We start from the raw sequence: 21,458 nt of genomic DNA, 5'->3' as shown, positions 1-21,458 counted from the left end.
AGATATCTGGCATTCGTGAGCAAAGCGACTCGAGTCGCCTTCGACGCATTTGGTGTGGATCACGCCGAACCAATAAATAGGTAGTTGCCGATCTTACATTCATCAAGGATATAATGGCGCCGATGTCGGATATGAGATGTAAGTCACGCTTTAATCCTTGAGGTCAATGTCCCAATCCTTGTCGCCTGCGTCCCAGTATGAGCTGCGAGAGTCGTCGTAAGTTAGATATCGGAGCACAAAGCAGAGTACGCACGGCGGCAAGTCCAGTGGGGCGCCAGATGCGTCTGGTTGGTCCCGCACAACTGGCACATCGATGCCGGAAGTGATGACGATGGGCATAGAGAGCGAAACATCGTTTCCAACACCCGGAAAGGGTACCTTCAACGTGAGGTCGTACTGTGCATAGAATGAGCTACCCTTATCGCATGGCTGGACTGCGGACGAACGTACATCGCATGTGAGCGTGTTCAACGCGAAGGTCGGCGGGCAGTCCAGCCGGAAAGTGGATTTGAACGTCGCTTCCTGGACCCATGTACCCTTAGCGTGCGGATCAACTTCCCCGCTCTTCTTCTCGTCGGTGCTGTCAAGCGCAACCCATGTGCGCGGGGGCACGTCTTCCGCGAGCACAGTATCCGATTCAGCGTGCGGCTTGAACTGAACTACGTCCGCGGGGACCTTCTCTTTGAGCGAGGTAGCCTTGATGAAGAGCTTTTCGTGGAGCTTGAACTGCACTTCGCTAAATGAGGTGGGCACTGGAGGAAAGACAGGCTGATCTGCGGGGTGCGCGTCGGCCTTCGCGCGCGTGAGAGGCGCAGAGATCGTCTTGATCTTGATCACGAACGGGATCGGCACGTAGAGAGGGCACGCCGCCACTTTCGGGATCTGCAACTATACTCAAGGCGTGTTTAGCCTGTTATACAAAACTACATGGACGCAGTACGGTAACATACCTCGACTTGAGCAGTGGCGTAGTCGCCCCAGAGTCCGCGTCGCATCTTCTCTTCTTTCCGCTCCTTCCGCCACTCACATTCTGCGCCCGTGGCCGCCATCAGAGAGAGCTTCTCTCTGAGCGCCACGCCCTGCGGAGAATCCTTGGGTATAATGGCGAGAGGAGCATGCACACGACGGTTCAAGCTAAAGGTGCTAGGGCGAGTACCGACAGCAGTTACCGCATATCGCACAGCGCCCTTCCGGCCGTAGCGACTGTAGTGGAAAGACGGAGGGAGGTCCGGCGGAAGGAGGAAGCGGAAGGGGATGCGTATGGTGTTGGAGCCAGGTGGTGGATAGGCGCCGCCCTGGGACCAGACGGACGCATCGTCGCGGACCAACGGCACAGTCTTGATGTCTGTGGTGGTGTTTACGGTAAGCTCCCTGTAGAGGAACTGTGATGAGTATTGCATCCTCGTTATACGCAAATGAAAGTCTGCATACGTTCGCACGACGCCCCTGAGCTTGACGTGCACTTCTTGAATGTTGTCTTGCTGCAACTCTTGGAAGTTGAGTTCGACTTCACCCTCGACCGAGTGGCCGGGCATCAAGAAGGTGCGAGCAAGGTGAACGGAGATGGCGGGGTTTGAGGAGGGCATGTTGGCGTGCAGATGCAAGAGTAAGTCGCGATCGACACACTGAAATGTTAGTGGAGAGCCTCGTGGCAGGCTGTGGGCGCGGAATTGCCGCTTGCGAAGCCACGGTGGCTCGCGATGATGCTTTATATGCTATGGGCTTCGGAGCGAATCCGACTAGGAAACGTATGGCGGTGGTGATCGGGTCCGCTCATGATCGCCACCACAAGTCACCATGCGGGCGCGATGCTAATGCATTGACGGCAGCCCCGAAGCTCAACGGCGTCGGCTGCGCCGCAGTGACGCAGCGGGGCACGTTGTAGGTAATCCACATCAATATCCGATAGCCATCGGAGTTCGCGAGCGGCATGAGAGATCGAGGAAGCTTGCCTTCGGACCTTTGCACGAAGGGGGGAGAAAGTGACCGACGAGGATCGACGTCGCGGACCGAGAGGAGAGTGAGCGCCTCTGTGCGGCAGCGGCGGCGACTTGGCATTCGTGGCGGTGCGGAGGGATTCAGCTGGATATGGCATGCGCAGTGATATGCTAGGAAAGCAGTACTGTCTGTGGCAGCTGTAACAAAAGTTTGCGCAGCGTAAGATCAGGTACCAAGAAACTACTGGGAATCACATCTTTCACATGTCGACTGTGCAGAGATGCAACATTCGAAAGAAATGACCATGTCCGCTATAAGAGGTTCCGCCTATGAAGCAGAGAGGTAGTGGGCATGCACAGACCTCAGAGGGAATAGTATTTACATCTTGGGCAAACTAGAACCTCACTCTTTAATGTCTTCGTCTCAAGGTCGCCAGCGTCTCAGTATGTTCTATTACAAGTGGCGTCAATGCACAGTCAGTTCTTATATGCAAGACATATACGGCGGCAGATACGGAAGAGATAGCGTTGCATTCGCGCGACGTAGCAGAGAGTTTAGATGGGCGAAAGGACTTCTGGGCAACTCCGTATTGCGAAACATACGCACGACTACGAACCACGGCTCAGGCCTTGGTATCGTCCGACCACTGGTGATCGTTTGCGTCCCAGTATGCTCTGAAAAATGGTTGTAAGCACATTTGTTAGGCGGAGCAGCAGGATACATACGGTGGCAGCCCGAGTGGTACCGTCGGCCTACTGGCATCCCCACTACCCGGCGCGATCGGTGCATTCAGGCCCGAAGAGATCACGACAGGCACGGCGATGTTCACGTTATTCCCGATCCCCGGGAAGGGCACTTTCAGCTGCAGCATATACTGCGATCGGGATGAGTATCGCGGATCATTACCGAGAGATATGCATACAACAACGCACCTCGCACTGGAGCGACTCGACCACGAACGTCGGAGGGCAGGCCAGACTAAAGGACGATTTGAACGTGGCGTGTTGTACCCATATCCCCATCTCGTCGGCCGGCTCAGTCCCCTTTTCCCCGGGACGCGTCATCGGGACCCACTCGCGCGGAGGGACATCCGTCAAGAACTGTGACGAAGCGGCGCGCGCAAAGACCGCAACATCGGCAGACGTATGGTCTGTATACATCGACCGCACCGAGATCCGCATGTGGCTGTGGAGCTTGAATGTCACCTGCTCGTAGGTTTCTGGTACTGGAGGGAATGCAGGCTTGTCCGCGGGAAGCGCGTTGGCTTTCTCGTGGGTGATGGGTGCCGAGACGGACTTGACTTTGATGATGAAAGGGATAGGTGTGAAGAGCGGGAATATAGCTATGTTCGGAAGTAGCAGCTGTGGACTCTGTTAGCCAACTAGCCTGTGGTAGCATAACGTTGGCGACGCACCTGGACGTTAACGGTAGACTTATCGCCCCAGAGCCCCCTCCTGATCTTGACTTCCCTCCACGCCATTTTCCAATCAACCTCTGCACCCGCCGCTACCGTCGCGGTAAGCGATTCCCGGACGGCCACACCCGCAGCATCGAAAGGCACGACTGCCATGGGCACGCATATACGGCGATTGAACTGGAATATGCCGGGACGCACGCCGACCGCAGTCACTGAGTACCGCACAGATCCCTCTCGGGCGCGTTCTGAGTGCTGGAAGGATGGAGGGATGTAGGGCGGGAGTTGGAGGCGGAACGGGATGCGGAGGACGTCGGAACCTGGCGGCGGGTAGGCGCCTCCGCGGCACCAGAGTGAGGCATCGTCGCGAACAATGTGGAGTGTCTCGATCTGTGTGCTCTTATTTCGATGGACGGAGCTGGTATGGCTTAGTGAGCAAGGGCGAGACGAGAAGAGACAGGGATGATGGCGTACGTCCGTACGATGCCCCTGAGCTTCACATGTACCTCCTCGATACCATCCTCCTGGATTCCGCGGAAGTTGAGCTCTATCTCTCCCTCGACGGGACACCCTGAAACCAAGATGTTGTGGTAAAGACGGATGGAGATCGGCGCGATGGATGGGGCCATTGGCTTGGCTGGCAGACTGCTTCACAGGGTGTAGCGGGGCGTCTCCAAGGGTCCGACAGCGAACTCTGCAATCAATATAGCTTATATGATGGTGACGCCTCGTGCAGATGGCCGAGCATATGTGGATATGTGGACAGGCGTAGTCACTGCGGACCCAGAGGCAGTGCTTGATGAGACGCTAGACGGACCGAGCTAAGAGTGGTTGGCTGCACAAGGTAGACTCACACTCCTAGTAGAGGTCATGTAGAAAGAGGAGCGCACTGTCAGTGCTGGAGGGGACTGAAGAAAGTGGTATGCGCGAATAACGGTGGACGCCGAGGTGATGGACGAGAGAGGACTGCCACCAGCAACAAGGCTTGGCCTCCCGCGTCGATTGGGTGGCTGTGCCTCCAAATATGGTATGTGTAGTGGTGGATACCGGCTATCCAGCGCGTGGAAAATGTGGTATGGCAATAAAATAAATATACACGATTGCCTGGTGCTGGTCTATGTAAATAACGCCTCTGTGGTAGTGCGCTAATTCAATCTTTGATAACGGTCCACTCGAGACTACTGCCGTCCCAATACTCCCTGCAAGACAGGTGGTATGAGTCCAGCGTGCAGGGAGAATGAGATCAGGTACATACGGCGGCAGGCGCAGCGGCGGGCTCATGCTACTCCCGTCGGACCACTCTCGCAAAACGGGGGAGGTGATTCCCGATGTGATCACGATGGGCATATCGAGGTGGAAGTCATTGCCCATTCCTGGAAATGGCACACGCACCGCGAGGGCGTACTGAGAATGCTATCAGCATGCAATATCGCTCTCACACATACGGCAAAGAAAGGCACATACGTCGCACTGTACCGTCTTCGTCGAGAACGTGGGCGGGCAGTCGAGGCGAAATGAGGATTGGAAGGTCGCGCGCTGGATCCACGTCCCCTTCGTCTCTGGGCCTACTGCATACTGACTCTTCTCGCCGCCGCCGTCACTCTCGAGCGGGACCCACTCCCGCGGTGGGACGTCAGCTACGAACGCCTCAGATGCAGCACCACGCGCGAAGACCATGACGTCGTTGGTGGGCATATCCGTGCACGTGCGCGCCTCGATCCGCATTTTGCTCTTGAGCTTGAACTGCAATTGCTCATAAGTGACTGGCACGGCGGGGAACGCAGGCTTGTCCGCGGGAAGGGCGTCGGCCTTGGCGCGCGTGAGCGGCGCGGAGACCGACTTGATCTTGATGATGAACGGGATAGACACGTGGAGCGGGTACGCCGGGAGGTTCGGGATCGAGAGCTGATACAAAGCTAAGATGAGTGCCAGTGCTCGATCCGTAAAGAGGAGCTGTGGACGTACGAGGACCTGGACAGTGGAGCACTCGCCCCAGAGCCCGCGCCGCATCTTTGCCTCATTCCATTCGGTCCTCCATCCGACTTCGGACTCCACTGAACGCATCACGTCCAGTTTTTCTCGCATGAGCACCCCGGCGGGATCTGCGGGTACGATGGCGAGTGGTACACGAACGCGATAGTTCGAGTTGAATGTGCCCGGGCGCACGCCGACTGCGGAGATCGCGTACAAGATCGATGCTTTTCTGCTTATGCTCGCGAATTTGAAGGAGGGAGGCAGGTCGGGCTTGAGCTGGAATCGGAACGGAAAACGGAGGGTGTCGGAGCCGGGGGGAGGGTACGCATCGCCGCGACGCCAGAGTAAAGCGTCGCCCTGGAAGAGAGGAATGTGCTGATAGGAGTCATCCTTGTCCCGCGTTATGCACCTAGGACAAGTTGTGTGAGTTGGTTTGGGTTTAGAGACTCGGATGCATGACGTACGTCCGCGCGACGCCCCGCAGCTTGACGTGTACTTCTTGTATGTCTTCTTCGTGTATTCCACGCAAATTGAGCTCGACTTCGCCCTCAATCGGGCAGCCGGAGACATGGACAGCACGAAAGAGGCGAACGGTTAGAGGAGGTACAGATGGTGCCATCGCCAGTTGCGAAAACAGATGAGGGGTGAGTTGTAAACTTTTGGCAGGTTCTTGCCGGAAACTTCATAACGTTTATATGGCCATGACGATGGGCGGTGATGCGTCGGAGTGGCAGCGAGAGGGGCCGGAACATGAGGGCGGTGTTCTATGGGATCGCCACGACGTCTGCATGCGCCAACGGGCCTGGGGCGGGTTTACGTCTTCTGTCCGACCATCGCTGGTCTTGAAGAAGCGCACAGTGGCTGGGAAGCCGGTCGATCTCATCCGGCGCCGAAGAGACATCCTCGAATGCGAATCATCAAATATCGTTTGCATGATAGTAACGTCGAACGCTATAGTCCGAGAACAACGGAGATTAGACATTACGCCTGCATCGCCGGATAGAAAGAAAAGCTTGGCTCTGATGGATGGTACCGTTCCTGCGATGGCTGTACTTCGCACAGTGTGCGGCACCGCTCTTTGCTGCGTTGGCGGGGACGGGGCCTGTGTGAAATACTACCCCTTTACATAGAAAGCACTGTCATCAATCTACGGGTAGACGACATTCCGAAATGGCTTACCTGTTGTTTCAAACCTGCGCTGTAGTCCCTCGCTCATGACGATCATCTGACCTCTTCGGAATGGTAACGACCGTCTCGCCTGATTACATAGCGACAACGCAGCTGGAGAATTCGGAATGACGACATTTGAAATGCTGGGATATCGATACGAGTGCTGCAAAGTGTATATGGCACTGCGTGTTATTCTGGTCAGAATTTGTCTACCCGACGCTTCGATTCCACACACCTGACGGCCTGACGAAGGGCCAATAGTGGCGAGTTGGGCGTAGGCCGATACGTAGCAGTCGTGTTACACATGATATTGACCACCACGAAGCCATTCGGGTCCGGGCTCGCTAGATCTTGAGTCAGAGAGTCACGGTTATGTACACATACCCACCTAACTGCGGTTGATCGCAGACTTCTACTTAACCCGCGCGGAAGCTCAGCGCTCAGCGGACGCACCGTGCCATGGATATCCTACCGCTCGAGGTGACTCAACATATCTTTGCGCTCGCGTGCACTGATGGTGGTCGCACCGGCTGCTCCCTCTCTCTCACCTCCAAGACCATACGTACGGTTGCCCGTTCTACCCGATTCCACTCCATCTTCCTTGATGCGTTCTATGCACAACGCTTATCGTCGTTCGTGTCGACGTACGAAAAGCAATGCCAGCCTATGTGCGGTGCTCGGCCGCGCGTGAAGCACCTGTATCTCACCCTGGCAGTACTCGGCATACCATCCGAGTTTGCTGGCTCTGGCACCACTGCGCCTATCGAGGTCCCTGGATCAGTACCATGGTCCCTCCCAGATGGTGCGCGCGCGCTCCTCCGAGCTGTATCAGCGGATATAATCTCCCTCGTCCTCCAGGTTTTCCCTACTAGCGGCGGTCGTTCGTCGGCGGGTTCCACGGCGGACGCTCCCACCCTCAGCTGCACGTTCCCGTCCTTGCGCGAGCTCACTGTGTTCGGGACGAGCGACCCACGCAGCTTCTTCTCTGGGGTGTCGACACCTCCCATCTTCCCGAATTTGCGCCGGCTGCACATCATCGACACCAAAACAATCTATGGGATGTTGCGGAAGCAGAGACTCGAGCCGTGGACGACGCACGCCCCTAAAACGACACACCTCCGGGTATCGAATCTGAGCGACCTCCTCGGGCCTGGCGGAATCCCCGTCGAGCTCGCTGCACAGATAGGAGTTCCCGTCGATAGACAACACGAGGAGGAGACGCCGGTGAGGGAAAGGTGGCCTCGATCTGGAGAGTGGCCGCCGGCGACGCATCCGCATCTACGATGCGTCATCATACAACCCTGCAATCCGCCATCGTCTGGAGCACTTAGAGGAGAACTGTGGAGGTCGTACTGCAGGTCCGGCGAGGTGTTGAGGAAGCTGGCAGAATACCCTGCATATGTGAACCTGGAGATCGTAGTTCTAACGCCTCCCGACGAGCCGGGAAATCTTTCGTGGTGGACTGAGAGCATGAAGATGCAATGGTTGGACCGCATTAAGGGAGGGCCAGGGTGCTGGGCGGATGTTGGAGACGATGAAGCGGATGGGAACAGATGAGGATTCGTGAGAGATAAACTATTGGTTCGATACCATGGATTTCATGTCAATACAATCGAATACGAGCAGATCTAGGGATGGGTTGTGCAACTATACCGGCCCGGGTTCCTCTCTGGCGAGCTCCCGAGAACGTAGTAAAGTCTTGAAAGAACGGGCTGGAGATGCACCCACGGCTCAATGAACCGTAGTCACCGATAGTCGGCGGAGTGGAGGTGCAGGATGGGCATTTCACTATCCTGTTCAGATCACTGTGGTATGATGTCGGCAAGGTTATCCAGGCTCCAGAGCACGGCAGGGAATCAAGCGCGTTGTCCGAGGTTGTCCGAGTCCAAGTTCAAGGCGAGATCGTGTGCGCCGTGCGGTGTGTCGCGAGCAGCTGTAAGCGCCCGTGGGACCGTCGGGACTCGGGATCGCGGACCGAGTGATTGTGTCACGGTAACTGTCACAACTATACAGTTCATTCCCACGGCAGCCACTCTGCAGAATTTGAGGATAGCGTCGAGGACGGAGTGATCGACGACCGTAAACAGCCCTCAAGTCCTCAAGACATCCATCCAAAAGCATGAGGTCCGTTCTCCACGCTCTCTACGCCTTATGAGGATGTCGGAACTGATTATACGCGTACAGCTCAAGCAAGCTCTCAGTGTCAAGCGTGCGGGGCTCCATCAAGGAGCTCCTTGCCGATGCAACCGGCGAGAAGAGGCGCAACTTCGTCGAGACCGTCGAGCTCCAGATTGGTCTCAAGAACTACGACCCCCAGCGTGACAAGCGTTTCTCTGGAACCGTCAAGTGCGTACATCCTGCCCTGCTTTCGCTGTGTCCTGTGTATTGACGGGAATGCCTGCTCAGGCTCCCCCATGTCCCCCGCCCTCGCATGTCCATCTGCATTCTCGCCGATGCCGCCGACATCGATCGCGCCAAGCAGATCGACCTGGAGTACATGTCCGTTGATGACTTGAAGAAGTGCGTAAAGATTCAGTACCACTCGCCGCGGCCATTCCTAATAGACATCCCCCTCCAGGCTCAACAAGAACAAGAAGCTCGTCAAGAAGCTCGCCAAGAAGTACGACGCCTTCCTGGCCTCCGAGACCCTGATCAAGCAGATCCCCCGTCTCCTTGGCCCCGGTCTGTCCAAGGGTACGCTTAGCTCATGTGTGTGCAGTCCGACGGATACTGACCCTCGCCGCAGCTGGCAAGTTCCCCACGCCCGTCTCCCACGCTGAGGACCTTGCGAACAAGATCACCGAGGTCCGCTCGACGATCAAGTTCCAGCTCAAGAAGGTTCTTTGCCTGGGTGTCGCCGTCGGCCACATCCAGATGACCGACGACCAGGTCCTCGCCAACGTCATGCTGAGTACGTGCCCCACTTGTGCGTATTGTATCACGCATGCTGACCTGACCTTCTGCAGGCATCAACTTCCTCGTGTCGCTGCTCAAGAAGAACTGGCAGAACGTGAAGTCGCTCCACATCAAGACGACGATGGGCAAGCCCATCCGTCTGTACTAGACGCGCTTTCGTTCTTTCGACCACTTCCCGCCGTTCCTCGCTCCTCTGGGACGGCTGCGGACGCGTTCTCGGTCAATAACAGACGATGAAGAGGTCAAGGGGATGGACAGGATCGGACACCTCGCAACGGGCAGACTGCAATGCACAACATGAAGCCCCGCACGCTTGGACCAACGGCTTCTAGAGGGCTGGGAGCCGATTGGGAGCTGATGCAGATTTCCTGCTCGTGCTGCGTCGTCGACGTCTTGAACATTCTCCCTTGTATTTTTTCGTCTTTCTGTACGCTGTCTGGAGCGAGTGGTCGGGTTGGCTGGCTGGATATGCCGGGATGTATCATGGGTTTATGCTTGTACGTGCTATGTAGCAATGATTTCACATGAAACGCCCATTTTCTCGTGTGCGCATCAACCCAACTGAAAACCCAGCGCAGTCGAAGCTCATGTGGAGTAGGTGAGTGCTGTCCACATCGTTGTGAATTATTCTGACGTTTGAATCAGAACCTTGTAGACTTCTGTATACATGGACGACCCAAGTTGTACAAGTTATCGATGCGCCTTGAGAGTCACAGTGGCGTTTTAGTTCTCGTGCATGAGGAAGTCTAACCACAAACGTCGGCTCGAGGTCTGCAGTGGGTTTTTACAGCCGTCGTCGCTGCCATTCTGGGCCACAATCGTCATGGTCAAATTGACTTCGGGTGCGTTATATAGTGCGATGCATATAACGAATCGTCGCGCTGACCCTATCTTTCATTGACCCGGGTAGCAACCTTCCTCGCATCCGATCGGCCTCTGTCCTCATCGACACTGCTCGGACATCCTGTTCGCAGCTTTATCGCCTCAGTCTTACTAAATGAGACATGAATACCTTCTACCGACTATTCCTGCCGCCCGCGGAGCCCCGCGTGCTATTGTACGCAGTATCCATTCACGGTGTGTAAGAGGATGGCCGTTCGCTCACCGAAAGCATGTGCTGGACGCTCACTCAACTATGACGCCACCGAATCCATAAAATGCTGGTAGACGTTGAACCGCGAACGTACGTGTCCCTCCATCATGTTGCCGCGTACCCCGGTCCCTGCTCATACATAATGTCTTCTAGTAGCTGCTCAATTGACAACGCTGTGCTGGATCTGGCTGATCTTTTCCGCTGGTCTCCTGTTCTCGGTCACGCTGTGTCCCCGTCTGCGATGCAGCGGATGATGCGCACTCTCCCGTTCTCCGACTACGAGAAGGGCAGCATCGACGAGAAAGAACTCTATGCCCTTCTCGAATCTCACTTCCCCGTCCAAGCTTCCGACATCGCGGACTCGTTTCACGCAGCTCGCGCAGCGTTGTATGTTCAGGCAGACATTCTCGAGGTCCTCCGCCGCACAAAAGCCGCAACGAACATCCGCGTCTATGGGAGATTCAAGGTATCCGCCCCAGACTGGGACTTCATCCGCAACACGATCCGTACAGACGTCTGGTCGACTTTCGACAACGTGCTGACCTCCGCGGAGATGGGCGCGCGTATGCCTGAACTTGGGCTCTACCTTCGGTTCCTGGAGCTGAACAATCTGAACCCGCGGCGCACTGCGTTCGTCAGCAGCAGGCTCGAGCATGCCATTTCGGCCACGTCCCTCGGAATGGTCAATATCCCCTTCACCTCCTGCGAAGCGCTCGCACAGACGCTGCGTATCCTCACGCGCGATGCTGTTGCCGACGGGGACTCTTTCCTTCGCGAACACGCTAGGACCATGTGGTCGACCACGGACACAGGGGTGGAACTCAAGGAGAACTTCGCGCAGCTGCTCATGCTCGAGGTCACGGGAGACCGGAGTCTCGTAGACTTGCCGAAGCCCGAGTGTAGGATGCGGTTCTTCAAAGGTACTTCTCACTGTCCTGGTATGGGCCAATTAGGTCTGACATATCGGGGCTACGTAGGGATGGGTGTCTTAACGACTGAGAAATTCCCTCCCGATGTCGACACGACGTCACTCGCATTCACGGCCATGTACAACAACTACTCGGATGACCAGAAGAGTTGCGCCATGGATGAGATCCTCACACTGCGCAACGCGGATGGCATTATACTCACATACTTTGATCTTACTCGTCCACGGATAGGTGCGCGAATTGCTCAGTGATAGGTTGGTACCATAGTTGACCGCGTCATGATTCGTTTAGATCCCGTCGTTTGCGTTAACGCGCTCACGTTCTTCCACACCAACGGCCGCGGGGCCGAGCTCCCGGAAACATTCGATTGGGTGTACCACGTCCTGCGAACGCGCGCGTACGCCTCAGGGACCTTGTACTACTACGGCGCAGACACTTTCCTCTATTTCCTCTCTCGCCTCCTCGCAGTCCCCGGGACTCTCCCTTTCCACTCTGACCTTGCCGAGGTCTTCAAGGACCGCATCGAGGAGCAGTTTGGAGAACCCGGAGACGCGCTGGCGTTGTCCATGCGCGTCCTCGCCGCCGCCTCGGTGAACCTTTCTGATCGTCGCGGCTACGACCGGCTTCTGGCGCTGCAGGAGGCGGACGGTGCGTGGCCGACTGGGTGGGTCTACAAGTATGGCATGAGCGGCGTCCTGGTGGGGAACAGAGGACTCACGACTGCCATGGCGGTAGCGGCCATTCGGCACTTCCGGGCGCTGCAAGGTACATGCCGATCTTCTCTCGCACTCGACGCTCATTCACCTGTCCGATAATGAGCAGACGTGGGCTTGTAACTTACGTCCCATACTGTGTACCGCTGAACACCAGTGGCCTGAGTGAGTCGCATTCACACCAGTCGTGCTCTGGACGAAGCGTTGACAGCCGGTCGATGCACAGGAAATGGCATCTCTGCACCAAGTGTAGTTAAACAATCTCCGCCTGGCCGCATGTCAGCAGGTCAGCTATGATTGACACGTCCATCATGCGTCTCGTTGCGCTGTCACCGGATATGGATACTTTTCCAGCTCTATCAGTGCCGGGTGCGATCGTGAGGGAACTACAAAGTGCCACAGCTCGTAAGGTAGTCGTCTGTCGACGTCTCGCTCGGAGATCAATTTCTTACACCCAATTCGGTCCCATTAATGTCCCTCGCAAAGAGCAACGCGATAACGGCCGGAATACGCTCCCAGCCAAGCCTGGGTCCCTCAAAAGCGGCGTCGAGTAGGCATCAAGAGCATCTTTCCTTTCCCTCCTACCGGCCATCCCGGCTCACTAGGCTCTGCGTGCCATGTCGTCGTGCGACAGCTTTATCTTTGATCTCGCCGATGTCTTTCCATGGACTTCGCCGCCCGGGGCCATCATACCTATGGACACGATACGACGGATGATGCACAGCACGTCGTTCTTGGACTACGAACGGGATCGTCTCGGCGAAGACGAGCTGTACATCCTGCTCAGCTCGCAGTTCTCACTTCCAGTGTCGCACATTGCCGACCAGTTCCGCTCTGCACGATCTGTTCGTCGGGCGAGCGGACCCATCATCGCGCGTGTCCGCCACCTGAAGAGGATCGCCCCAGGGTCGCGGGTGTACGGCGTTTGGAACATCTCCACTCCCGACTGGGACATGTTCCTCAGCACTTGCCCCTCCGACATCTTGGCCGAGTTCGACCAGGTTCTCACGTCTTCCCACGCAGGCCAGCGCACGTCGAGCCCCACATTCTACCGCCGCCTCGCTGAATTGACGGGTCAAGACGTTGCCCGGAGCGCATTCATCAGCACCGAGGTTGAACATCTCATTGCCGCCACGACTATCGGCATGACCGGAGTACACTACAGGCTCAACGAGGTCGCGGAGCTCAGGCGGACCCTCCATATGCTGGCGCGCGATACGGTCACCGATGGGGAACAGTGGCTCTCTGATCAGGCCGGGCGAATGTGGTCTACGACCGACACTGGAGTCGAAATCAAGGAAGTCTTCGAACAGCTTCTCCTGCTGGAAATTATTGGAATGCCGCATCTGGTCAACCTGCCGCAGCCGGCGCGCAGGATGCAATTCTTCACAGGTATGGAGCCTGCGTCCGTGGGTGTGCTTGTCGTATACTAAATGTCTTCGTTCAACAAAGGATCACCCGTGCTGACGACGGTGGAATACCCCGCCGACATCGACACGACGTCGATCGCATGCACGGTGATGAGCGACCGCTTTTCGGAGGATATGAAGAAAGACATCATGGACGACATCCTCGCCTTGCGAAACGAAGACGGCATCACTCTCATGTACTACGACCCTTCCCGCCCTCGCATCGGTAGGCGTTGCACGCGCTTTTCATGCTCGTCTAACACCCAACTTACTTTATCATCGTAGACCACGTCGTGTGCCTGAACGTCCTCACATTCTTCCACACCAACAGCCGTATCCACGAGCTTCCCGAAATGCTCGACTGGGTCTTCGCCATCCTGAAGACCCGCGCCTATGTCTGGGGCACACGCTACTATCTCGGCGCCGATGCATTCCTTTACTTTCTCTCCCGTCTGCTTGCTGTCCCCTCCCCGCTGCCCAGCCGTGTATTAGACCTTCCCGTGCTGTTTAAAGAGCGAGTCGCGGAGCGCTTAGGGGAACCAGGGGACGCGTCCGCGTTGTCTATGCGCCTCCTCGCTGCAGCTGCGGCCGGCCTACAGGACCGCCGCGGCTATGACCGGCTCCTTACGATGCAAGATGAGGACGGGGCGTGGCCGACGGGGTGGATGTACAAGTACGGCCTAAGCGACATCTTGATAGGCAATAAGGGTCTGACGACTGCTATGGCCGTCGCTGCGATCCGAAGGTTCAGAGAGCTGGAGGTGCCAGAGCGCTGAGCATAACTGTTGTTCGAGTAACTTGGCTACACTATGGTACACTTCAACATCGTTGATATAGAAAACCTACCAGGAGGCGTTAGCGAGGTAGTTACGTGTATGTGGCACCCTACTCACCTCAAGCGTTGGACACCACGTTGTCGACCTACATCACACTGCTAGACCCGCCGTCCTGCCCCCCCATCGATGCCTCCCTCTCAGCACCCTCGGGCTCTTGTTCATTTTCATCTTCCTCGTCCGCGTCACCTTTCAGGAGCGCGCAACTCTGGTTGAGACTAAACCGCTCGAGGAGGAACCGGCGGGCCGCGTCACGGTCATTTTGAAGCTCAGGGTCCTCCTCGTAGTTCTGCGGAAGAACTTTCTCGTCTCCAGACGCCGACCACAAGTCGTCGTCGCTCGTCTCCTCATCGGAGCCGCTGGAAGGCTCATACCGGCTGCCTTCGTCCTTGGCCGGTTCCCCGTATACGTCTACGCCCTCCCAGTTACCTTCGTCCGAGTCCTCGTCAAGCTCCTGTGACTCTCCGTCTTCGTAATACAGGTCCTTTGAGGATGCTTCTCGGTCGTTCATGACGAATCCACGCGTCTGGATGATGCGACAGTACTGGAAGTGATGAATAATCTGCGTGTCCGGCTCGTCCACTGTGATGAGTGAGGGGTGGCATGCGCGTGGTAAGAAAGTCCAGCTGAAGAGGACGTAGCGGGTGGACGTGAGCAGCGGAACGCGCGCAGTCTTTGAGAGCGTGATCTTTGGAACACGCGGTCGGTAGCCATACCGTAGCGCGAACTCTGAGGGAGGACCCATATCGCGTGGATTTAAGACGTCGAGGTACCGTAGCGTGGGCGAGTGGATGTCGATGAAAACTGCGTGGGCAGCGGGGATTACGAGGTGCTCTATCGCTGGACAGAGTCGCGCCAGTTGGGCATACACCGTAGGCGGTGCTGTGCTGTTCGCTAGGAAGTCGGGGTACGGCGAATCGTGGAAGTGAAGGTACTTGATCTGTGTACCGTGCGCTTCAAGTATTCCTTCTGCGGAGGGCTCGTCGCAGTCAACGAGCGTGAGTGCTCTCAGCGCTGGTAGACGCCATCGCGAGCGAACGTAGTCCTGCAGGCCGAGATCAGGTTGAGAGAAGGGGAGCTCGAGATTCTCGAGTAAGGGAAAACAGAGCGATGGGAGACTCTCCGATTCCAAGTCATTCCGAATCCAGCGGGGGGAAGATTCCAGGATGAGGGAGGTAAGGCATACCGCAGAGGAGAGAAGGGGGATGATCGACTCGAAGCACGCTTCGGGCGATACCAAGTGGAGCTCCCGGATTCGTAGGCTGTCCTGGATGCGCTGGGATGAGGACGGCCCTATTGGTACGAAGTAAGTCAAATCTCGTAGAGAAAAGGCCTGATCTCCGCCACAAAATCCCTTGGCCGCATAGGAGGAAAAAGACCGGAGGTGTGTACATACCTGCAAGATAAGCTCCAGATCCTCGCGAACGACTTCGGCGAACACCAGGACGACGATGCAGGCGTCCAAGGTGATCTTGCGCACAAGACGGGAGAGGCTGTCTGCACATCGATCTTCGCGGAAGGTGCGAGCCAAAGCTGCAACCTGGCCCATTCGTCTTACAACAATGTCGGCGTAGAGAAGCCTAGTGGCGGGTCCGCACCAAGCCTTGCAGACGAGCGTGAGAGCCTTCTTGGTGCGCAGGTTTTTGAGCCACGGGTTTTGAGGTCCAACCACTACGGACGTGTCGTATTCGTACTGCGAATTTGGCTGCGTTCCCTCGAATATTTGCAGCAAAATCTCATGTGGGAGAAGGCTAGAGCCGCCGGACCTATGCACGGAAGGGTGCGTCTTTTGCAGCGCACCCGGATCCATCAGAAAACATGAACCGTTGAGAAGAGGAGTAGGTGGGGCCTCACCAGGGCGTCGATTTCACCCCGTGGACGAACCACGTCCACTGCCAAGAGTGGCGTGTGCTGAAACGTGATTCTCCCACTCTGTTCTTTGAAATCGTCCAACATCTTTTCGTAGACTTCGCTCACTTCTCCTGGTGGGGCCTTCGACCTCGAGAGTTGCCCTGTTAGGAGATGCAGAAGTCGAGTTCATAGCATCAGAGCTCCCCATTATTGCTTGCTCGTGATGTTTAAGAGCCTACCGACTGATATGTAGCAATTGCTCGAGTCTGAGGTTGGGATCTCCGAAACGCTTCGAGCAGCGTAGATGTTGGCACTGTTTTGCGCTGTTTCCCAAACAATTCGAGGACTTAGAGCTAGTACGTGGCGGATGATATCGGTTTTGCTTGGATGGCCACAATTCAAATGCCAAGGTGTTAGGCTGGTCGAGCGAGACTTCCGACGACTCAGCACGGCCAACGTACATATGATGAATTCGTTGAACTCGCTATGACACGTAGCAGTACGGCAAGCCGCAACTTGTTGAGTGGAGGTTGAGTGGAGGAGAGTCTCGCGATCAAGACGTGCGGTGGCGTGGCTTCCGAGTGGACGTTTGTTAGCCGGGCCGTTCGATGGGTGCAGTGCAGCGGGCGCTTACACCAAGTTGGGTTCGCTCTCAACCACGATGTACTCGCCTCTCGTCGTCGCATACCCGGGCTAATCTCTACGTTGCGAATTCGATCCAGACACTGCGGATGACACAAACCAAGAGTAGCCTCGCATGCTGAGTGGCATCTACAGGCAAGCAATTCTGTGATTGTGGGATCTCTTGCGAGGCGGCCGCGACCTACAACTTTGCCGCTCACTTGCACTCGCTGGCAACTTGAAACTGGAGCACTCATAGTAGGGGTTTCTGGACGCATCGAGCTTTGCTGATACGTGCCTGATGATACGCATGGTCACTGACTACAACTTGCAGGTCGAAAGCCTTGAGCATCATACGGATGCTGGCGCGCTACCGCCGCTTCACCTCGACATGCTCCTTCTGGCAGTGCGATATGCAAAGTAAACTCATCACATAGTTTGACAGCTATTGCATCTTTTACGTCGCAGCATTCGATGGTACCCGCATGCACGAGGTTTATCCATAGCTGCAATTGGACTCCGGGCAGCGCGCAAGAGATACAAAGACATGATGTTCTAATGCGATCTGTCCGTAGCTGTATATCAATCATTGTGTCGACGGCATAGTGGGGGATATATAGTTGCAATGTTTGTTCGCTAGCCATAACACTGGCTTTGGACTTGCACCAGCTCGATTACCCTCTCCTACCGCTGCACCCCCGCTACACGCCAATGACCGCACAAGGGGCTCGCGTTGACCTAGATGATCGCAACCCTTGTATCGTGTACTCCAGCGGTTGGCATATATCACTGGACGTAGCCGCACATGATGGTACATTACACTACGTGACGGAGGAGGGATTGACGGCTACTCTGGTATTCACAGGTTGTCCCAATCTATCCTCTTTGTCTCGATATTGCTAAACCTATTCAACCATAGGAACGATGGTTGGTGTCATCGGTTGCGGCGGAGAGACAGTGAACTGGGGGTGGCCATCAGAGTTGTTCGTCATCGACGGTAAGACCTACGCGATCCACCACGACCCGACTGCGGACCCCAAAGCGATGTTCTTCAATGTTCAATTTTTCGCCTCTCCTACGCTCACTCCCGGCGTACATACGCTCGTGGTCACAAACCCAAACGGGACTGCGCCAAATAGGCTTTGGCCGGATCATTTCTGGTACATTCCGTCAGATGTTGCCAGCAGTACAGTTACGCAATCTACCAGGTACGCCTCAAATGTTTCAGTGCGTATCACATCCACTCAACTGGCCTTATCTAGCTCGGGTACAACTCTCTCGTCAACCAAGTCAACGTCGCTAAGCTCTTCGCTAGCTTCCGCTTCTTCCACCCATACCTCTGCCACCCTGGCAACTCTTGCCACTGCTTCGCAATCGACATCCTCTGTTGCGTCCTCTATCGTTCCTACCACATCCCTTCTCCCTACTGCCCAATCTCCTGCCTCCACTATCACGTCCTCCATGCTCGTTACCTCCGATGCCCTCACCTCCGATACCTCATCTTTCGTTTCCACGCCCTCGCTCCTTGCCTCCGTTTCCGCTTCTACATCTGTCTCTGTAGCTCCGGAAAGTGCATTGTCCGGGAGCGCAGCCTCTGGCCGTCCACCGAACCTTGTTGCGATCATAGGAGGGGCGGTGGGCGGGGCGGTGGCAGTCTTGCTACTGGCGATGCTGGCTATCTACTACCTGATCAAACGTAAATTGACTCGGGCACAGTGTGTGCCTCAAGTGGACGGTATGTGGCCAACTTAGGCGTCGTGCTACGTATAACGGTCTGACAGTTACCAGCTCACGGCGACAGGTTACGAGGGTAGCTCCACGAGCTCGCTATCGACAGGACACAGGCCCCGTCTCCCGACGTGGGAAGCGCCGAATCGTGCACTCTCCGCCGTGTCTCTCCTGGCTAGGGAACAAGACGCCTCCGCTCTACAGTCTGCCATGGCACCCGCACCTCCGTCGGCTCCGTTGCAGCGGCAGTCCAGACCGCCGCCCCTACCCCTTCTCGCGGGGGAAAGTACACTGCAGAGGTCTGGGGTGTCGTCGCTAGCATCCAACGCGCAGTCCGTTCTGGTCTCCGCATCGGACCATCAGCACACGGCGACGTCCAATCAGACGCTTCTATCGCACGAGGCGGGCGAGTTCGAGCACTTAGGCCCTCCTCCGTACGCTCGGTGAACTGGCAGATGGACTTGGACATGTCTCGTGATGCTACGCCGGACATATATATACGAGGTCCGTCCGCCCGAGATTGAAAAAATCCACGAGAGTTAGCTAGTCGAAGACAAGACGGAGATAGAACCATCGTGCGCAGCGAGATAGGTCACCGCTTCTAGGACGCATCTGCAAGGGAATGGTACCTGCGGTCGGCCCGCACCGCAAGTCCTGTGCCACTGCTCTCGCCCAGGCTGGGAACGAACTTTCATCATCAGGTGGATGAGGCGAATCTCCACTCAATCTCCACGCTACGAAACTTTTTAATGCGAGCTGTGCCTGGCGCCCGTTCGTAATTGCACACCCACAGGTAAGCATGGTTTCTTTAAACTATAGCTCCGAGTCGTCACATATACAAGTTATTTCCACAGATCATTCTCAATCCACACGCCCCTTCGGTAGGCGAGCGGTTACGTATGGCTGACCTTACGTGTTCCCCACCGAACCGTGTACGACACTGGTCTGACAGATTGATTGTAATGCACGATGAACGCTGGCTGTGGCGCGCATAAATCAAAATGAAGTGATATAATCTTACGGTACATTTGGACATACCCCGAGCTTGGGAGCCGTCTACATACTGTTATGCAGAACACCACGGCTAATAGCCCGGCGTGTTTTGCATAACACCCGGTTAATATGCGACAAGCGCTCGTAAAATATGCCAGAAATCGGCCAAGAATTAAAATACATCACAGCGATTCGAACCGCAGTCACCACGAGACTCGTAACAACGGAGCTGCATGATACCGCTCGGCCACGGTAGCTGTATAAAGAGGCTCTTTGTATGCAATATAACAGCAGGTTATTAGGCCGCCTCGCTCGATATACTCTTCGTTTTGCAAAGCGGCCGTTAGCAGCCGTCGTTTTGCATAACACTTGCTGTCGTATTGCAAAACCTCCCAATTGCATCCTAACGTACCCTTACTGCTACCCATGCCGTCTGCAATGCCTAAGGCTTGCGCGTGGTCCTGTCCTTGAACGTACACTTGGACAGCAGGCGGTCAGAGAGATATTCAGGACACCAGTCGCGCGCGCTGCCGCAGTGTCCGTTGACGCACCGTCCGCCGTCCCCTCTCCCCATCAGACAGGTACCCAGGCGAGTAACGCCGTATTCGCCTATGAACAGCCACGAACACTCGGTTTCCCGCGCCCATACACCAGTCGGTCGGGGGCGGGTGCGCGTGATCCCATCCGGTCGGGTCGATTGTGATCTCTTGCGAGAACACGTCGGACATATTGTAAGACTCGACGTCAACCGCGCGCGTGTGCGTGTGCGTCGGCCGCAGAACGCCCTCCATACCGCAACCTCCCCTGCGCTCCTCGTCTTGCGCGCGGGCGAGGTGGCTCGCCTCGCGTTCACGAAGGCGCCCCGCTCTACTACACACGCAGTCCCTTCTACGCCTGATCCTCTCCGATCCGTACGCTCTGCTGGTGCTGGCGCTGGGAGCGCGCCTCCTCCTGTGAGTGCCGCGGTGTCGGGAGCCGTTGCGGATTGTGCTCGGGTGACACTTCGCGCGGGATATCGCGCCGGCGCGGCTTTGGGACGTCGACCAGTGGCCTCTGCAGGCTTACGCGGTACGGGTCCACCTGGCCTAGGGGCAGAGGTAATCGTCTGGGCTCGGGCGAACGGCCACGGCTCTCGTGCAAGCGGAGGGGCGGGGATCGGCTTCAGCGCCGGTTGGGCTACCGCCGATCGCGCACGCGAGGGACTGCGCTCGTGTAAGTGTACGCGAGTCCCACGACTCCCCGAATCCCGCAAGTACTCTGGACCGGGCTCGATTGCTCGGCGTACTCGCTGGATGGTGGGGGGTGGTAGAACTCTGCCCCCACCAGGCGCCCGAGGCCCGAACCTTCGGGCGCCGTACGCTTACGTACGATACATAAATAGCGGTATCTAATCTACGGGCGCCTAGATGCGCTAGTTCTCCGCGATTCCCGGAGAACACCTTCTCCTACTGAAGTGGACGTTCCCGTCCAGGCACTAGGGAGTGCCGGTAGTAAGTAAGAACCGTCGGGTTCTTACACTCTCCCTCCCTAGACCCGTGCCGGGTCTCCAAATAATAATACAATGGAGTAAGGGTCACAACTTGGAGTGACGGTGGCACAGTATTTACATGGGTTCCATGTGCTGCACACACATGGGCCCTATAGTACAAGGGTGCGGCGTTGAAGCCGCTATGATACATCATAGCCCCGTCGGTTTCGACGCGCTACGAGGACGCGTCTGCGTCCATTCACCCAGAATGCTCGTTCGCGACGGGGGTGATCCGTCCGAATGGTGACGTGCTCGCATTTCTGCGGCGGGCAGGGGGACGCGGTAGCGTCCAGCACCAGTATATACACCATGACGGTGGTGCGACGTCTGGGTGGGTTTAAGTACCTA

At 56.4% G+C, this 21,458-nt stretch overlaps 9 protein-coding genes across 9 annotated transcripts; 5 read left to right on the top strand and 4 right to left on the bottom strand.

Annotated features, from left to right (window-relative positions):
- Nucleotides 1–55: 55 nt before the first annotated feature.
- Nucleotides 56–1,649, bottom strand: TRAVEDRAFT_56561 (uncharacterized protein). The gene is made up of 5 exons (XM_008036958.1): nucleotides 1,432–1,649; nucleotides 951–1,371; nucleotides 451–888; nucleotides 254–396; nucleotides 56–202 (listed from the first exon to the last, which is right to left on the bottom strand). Exons 1-5 carry the CDS (start codon nucleotides 1,584–1,586, stop codon nucleotides 151–153), a joined length of 1,209 nt encoding a protein of 402 aa, XP_008035149.1. The 5' UTR covers nucleotides 1,587–1,649; the 3' UTR covers nucleotides 56–150.
- A 737-nt stretch (nucleotides 1,650–2,386) lies between these two features.
- Nucleotides 2,387–4,240, bottom strand: TRAVEDRAFT_26862 (uncharacterized protein). Its single transcript, XM_008036570.1, has 5 exons — nucleotides 3,827–4,240; nucleotides 3,353–3,770; nucleotides 2,871–3,299; nucleotides 2,664–2,812; nucleotides 2,387–2,612 (listed from the first exon to the last, which is right to left on the bottom strand). The coding sequence occupies exons 1-5, from the start codon at nucleotides 3,979–3,981 to the stop codon at nucleotides 2,561–2,563; spliced, it is 1,203 nt and encodes a 400-aa protein (XP_008034761.1). The 5' UTR covers nucleotides 3,982–4,240; the 3' UTR covers nucleotides 2,387–2,560.
- A 222-nt stretch (nucleotides 4,241–4,462) lies between these two features.
- TRAVEDRAFT_69592 (uncharacterized protein) lies at nucleotides 4,463–5,945 on the bottom strand (the record flags this gene model as incomplete). Its single annotated transcript, XM_008037044.1, has 5 exons — nucleotides 4,463–4,551; nucleotides 4,608–4,756; nucleotides 4,817–5,257; nucleotides 5,318–5,735; nucleotides 5,791–5,945. 5 exons carry the CDS (start codon nucleotides 5,943–5,945, stop codon nucleotides 4,503–4,505), a joined length of 1,212 nt encoding a protein of 403 aa, XP_008035235.1. The 3' UTR covers nucleotides 4,463–4,502.
- A 1,010-nt stretch (nucleotides 5,946–6,955) lies between these two features.
- TRAVEDRAFT_43987 (uncharacterized protein) lies at nucleotides 6,956–8,053 on the top strand (the record flags this gene model as incomplete). The annotated part of the gene is made up of 1 exon (XM_008036778.1): nucleotides 6,956–8,053. The coding sequence occupies one exon, from the start codon at nucleotides 6,956–6,958 to the stop codon at nucleotides 8,051–8,053; it is 1,098 nt and encodes a 365-aa protein (XP_008034969.1).
- A 562-nt stretch (nucleotides 8,054–8,615) lies between these two features.
- TRAVEDRAFT_43986 (60S ribosomal protein L10A) lies at nucleotides 8,616–9,560 on the top strand (the record flags this gene model as incomplete). The annotated part of the gene is made up of 6 exons (XM_008036777.1): nucleotides 8,616–8,620; nucleotides 8,681–8,842; nucleotides 8,903–9,016; nucleotides 9,075–9,190; nucleotides 9,243–9,407; nucleotides 9,463–9,560. The coding sequence occupies 6 exons, from the start codon at nucleotides 8,616–8,618 to the stop codon at nucleotides 9,558–9,560; spliced, it is 660 nt and encodes a 219-aa protein (XP_008034968.1).
- Nucleotides 9,561–10,647: 1,087 nt separating this feature from the next.
- On the top strand, nucleotides 10,648–12,270 carry TRAVEDRAFT_43985 (uncharacterized protein; the record flags this gene model as incomplete). The annotated part of the gene is made up of 4 exons (XM_008036776.1): nucleotides 10,648–11,425; nucleotides 11,483–11,665; nucleotides 11,726–12,199; nucleotides 12,257–12,270. 4 exons carry the CDS (start codon nucleotides 10,648–10,650, stop codon nucleotides 12,268–12,270), a joined length of 1,449 nt encoding a protein of 482 aa, XP_008034967.1.
- Nucleotides 12,271–12,764: 494 nt separating this feature from the next.
- TRAVEDRAFT_117288 (uncharacterized protein) lies at nucleotides 12,765–14,332 on the top strand (the record flags this gene model as incomplete). The annotated part of the gene is made up of 3 exons (XM_008037043.1): nucleotides 12,765–13,539; nucleotides 13,600–13,782; nucleotides 13,842–14,332. 3 exons carry the CDS (start codon nucleotides 12,765–12,767, stop codon nucleotides 14,330–14,332), a joined length of 1,449 nt encoding a protein of 482 aa, XP_008035234.1.
- A 145-nt stretch (nucleotides 14,333–14,477) lies between these two features.
- TRAVEDRAFT_43983 (uncharacterized protein) lies at nucleotides 14,478–16,199 on the bottom strand (the record flags this gene model as incomplete). The annotated part of the gene is made up of 1 exon (XM_008036775.1): nucleotides 14,478–16,199. One exon carries the CDS (start codon nucleotides 16,197–16,199, stop codon nucleotides 14,478–14,480), a length of 1,722 nt encoding a protein of 573 aa, XP_008034966.1.
- A 1,586-nt stretch (nucleotides 16,200–17,785) lies between these two features.
- Nucleotides 17,786–19,036, top strand: TRAVEDRAFT_43982 (uncharacterized protein; the record flags this gene model as incomplete). Its single annotated transcript, XM_008036774.1, has 3 exons — nucleotides 17,786–18,069; nucleotides 18,124–18,596; nucleotides 18,663–19,036. The coding sequence occupies 3 exons, from the start codon at nucleotides 17,786–17,788 to the stop codon at nucleotides 19,034–19,036; spliced, it is 1,131 nt and encodes a 376-aa protein (XP_008034965.1).
- Nucleotides 19,037–21,458: the final 2,422 nt, after the last annotated feature.

This window comes from Trametes versicolor, assembly GCF_000271585.1.
Source record: "Trametes versicolor FP-101664 SS1 unplaced genomic scaffold TRAVEscaffold_3, whole genome shotgun sequence".
Lineage (NCBI taxonomy): Eukaryota > Fungi > Basidiomycota > Agaricomycetes > Polyporales > Polyporaceae > Trametes > Trametes versicolor.
This window is presented reverse-complemented; position numbering and strand designations above follow the sequence as displayed.

Excerpts from the sequence above, each read along its gene's own strand:
- TRAVEDRAFT_56561 (XM_008036958.1), bottom strand. The coding sequence starts at position 1,586 with ATGCCCTCCTCAAACCCCGCCATCTCCGTTCACCTTGCTCGCACCTTC. Across the intron at positions 1,372-1,431 it reads CTCAGGGGCGTCGTGCGAAC|GGAGCTTACCGTAAACACCA; the intron begins GTATGCAGACTT and ends GTTCCTCTACAG. Across the intron at positions 203-253 it reads GCCCCACTGGACTTGCCGCC|CTCATACTGGGACGCAGGCG; the intron begins GTGCGTACTCTG and ends CGACTCTCGCAG.
- TRAVEDRAFT_26862 (XM_008036570.1), bottom strand. The coding sequence starts at position 3,981 with ATGGCCCCATCCATCGCGCCGATCTCCATCCGTCTTTACCACAACATC. Across the intron at positions 3,771-3,826 it reads CTCAGGGGCATCGTACGGAC|CTCCGTCCATCGAAATAAGA; the intron begins GTACGCCATCAT and ends AAGCCATACCAG. Across the intron at positions 2,813-2,870 it reads TCGAGTCGCTCCAGTGCGAG|TATATGCTGCAGCTGAAAGT; the intron begins GTGCGTTGTTGT and ends TCCCGATCGCAG.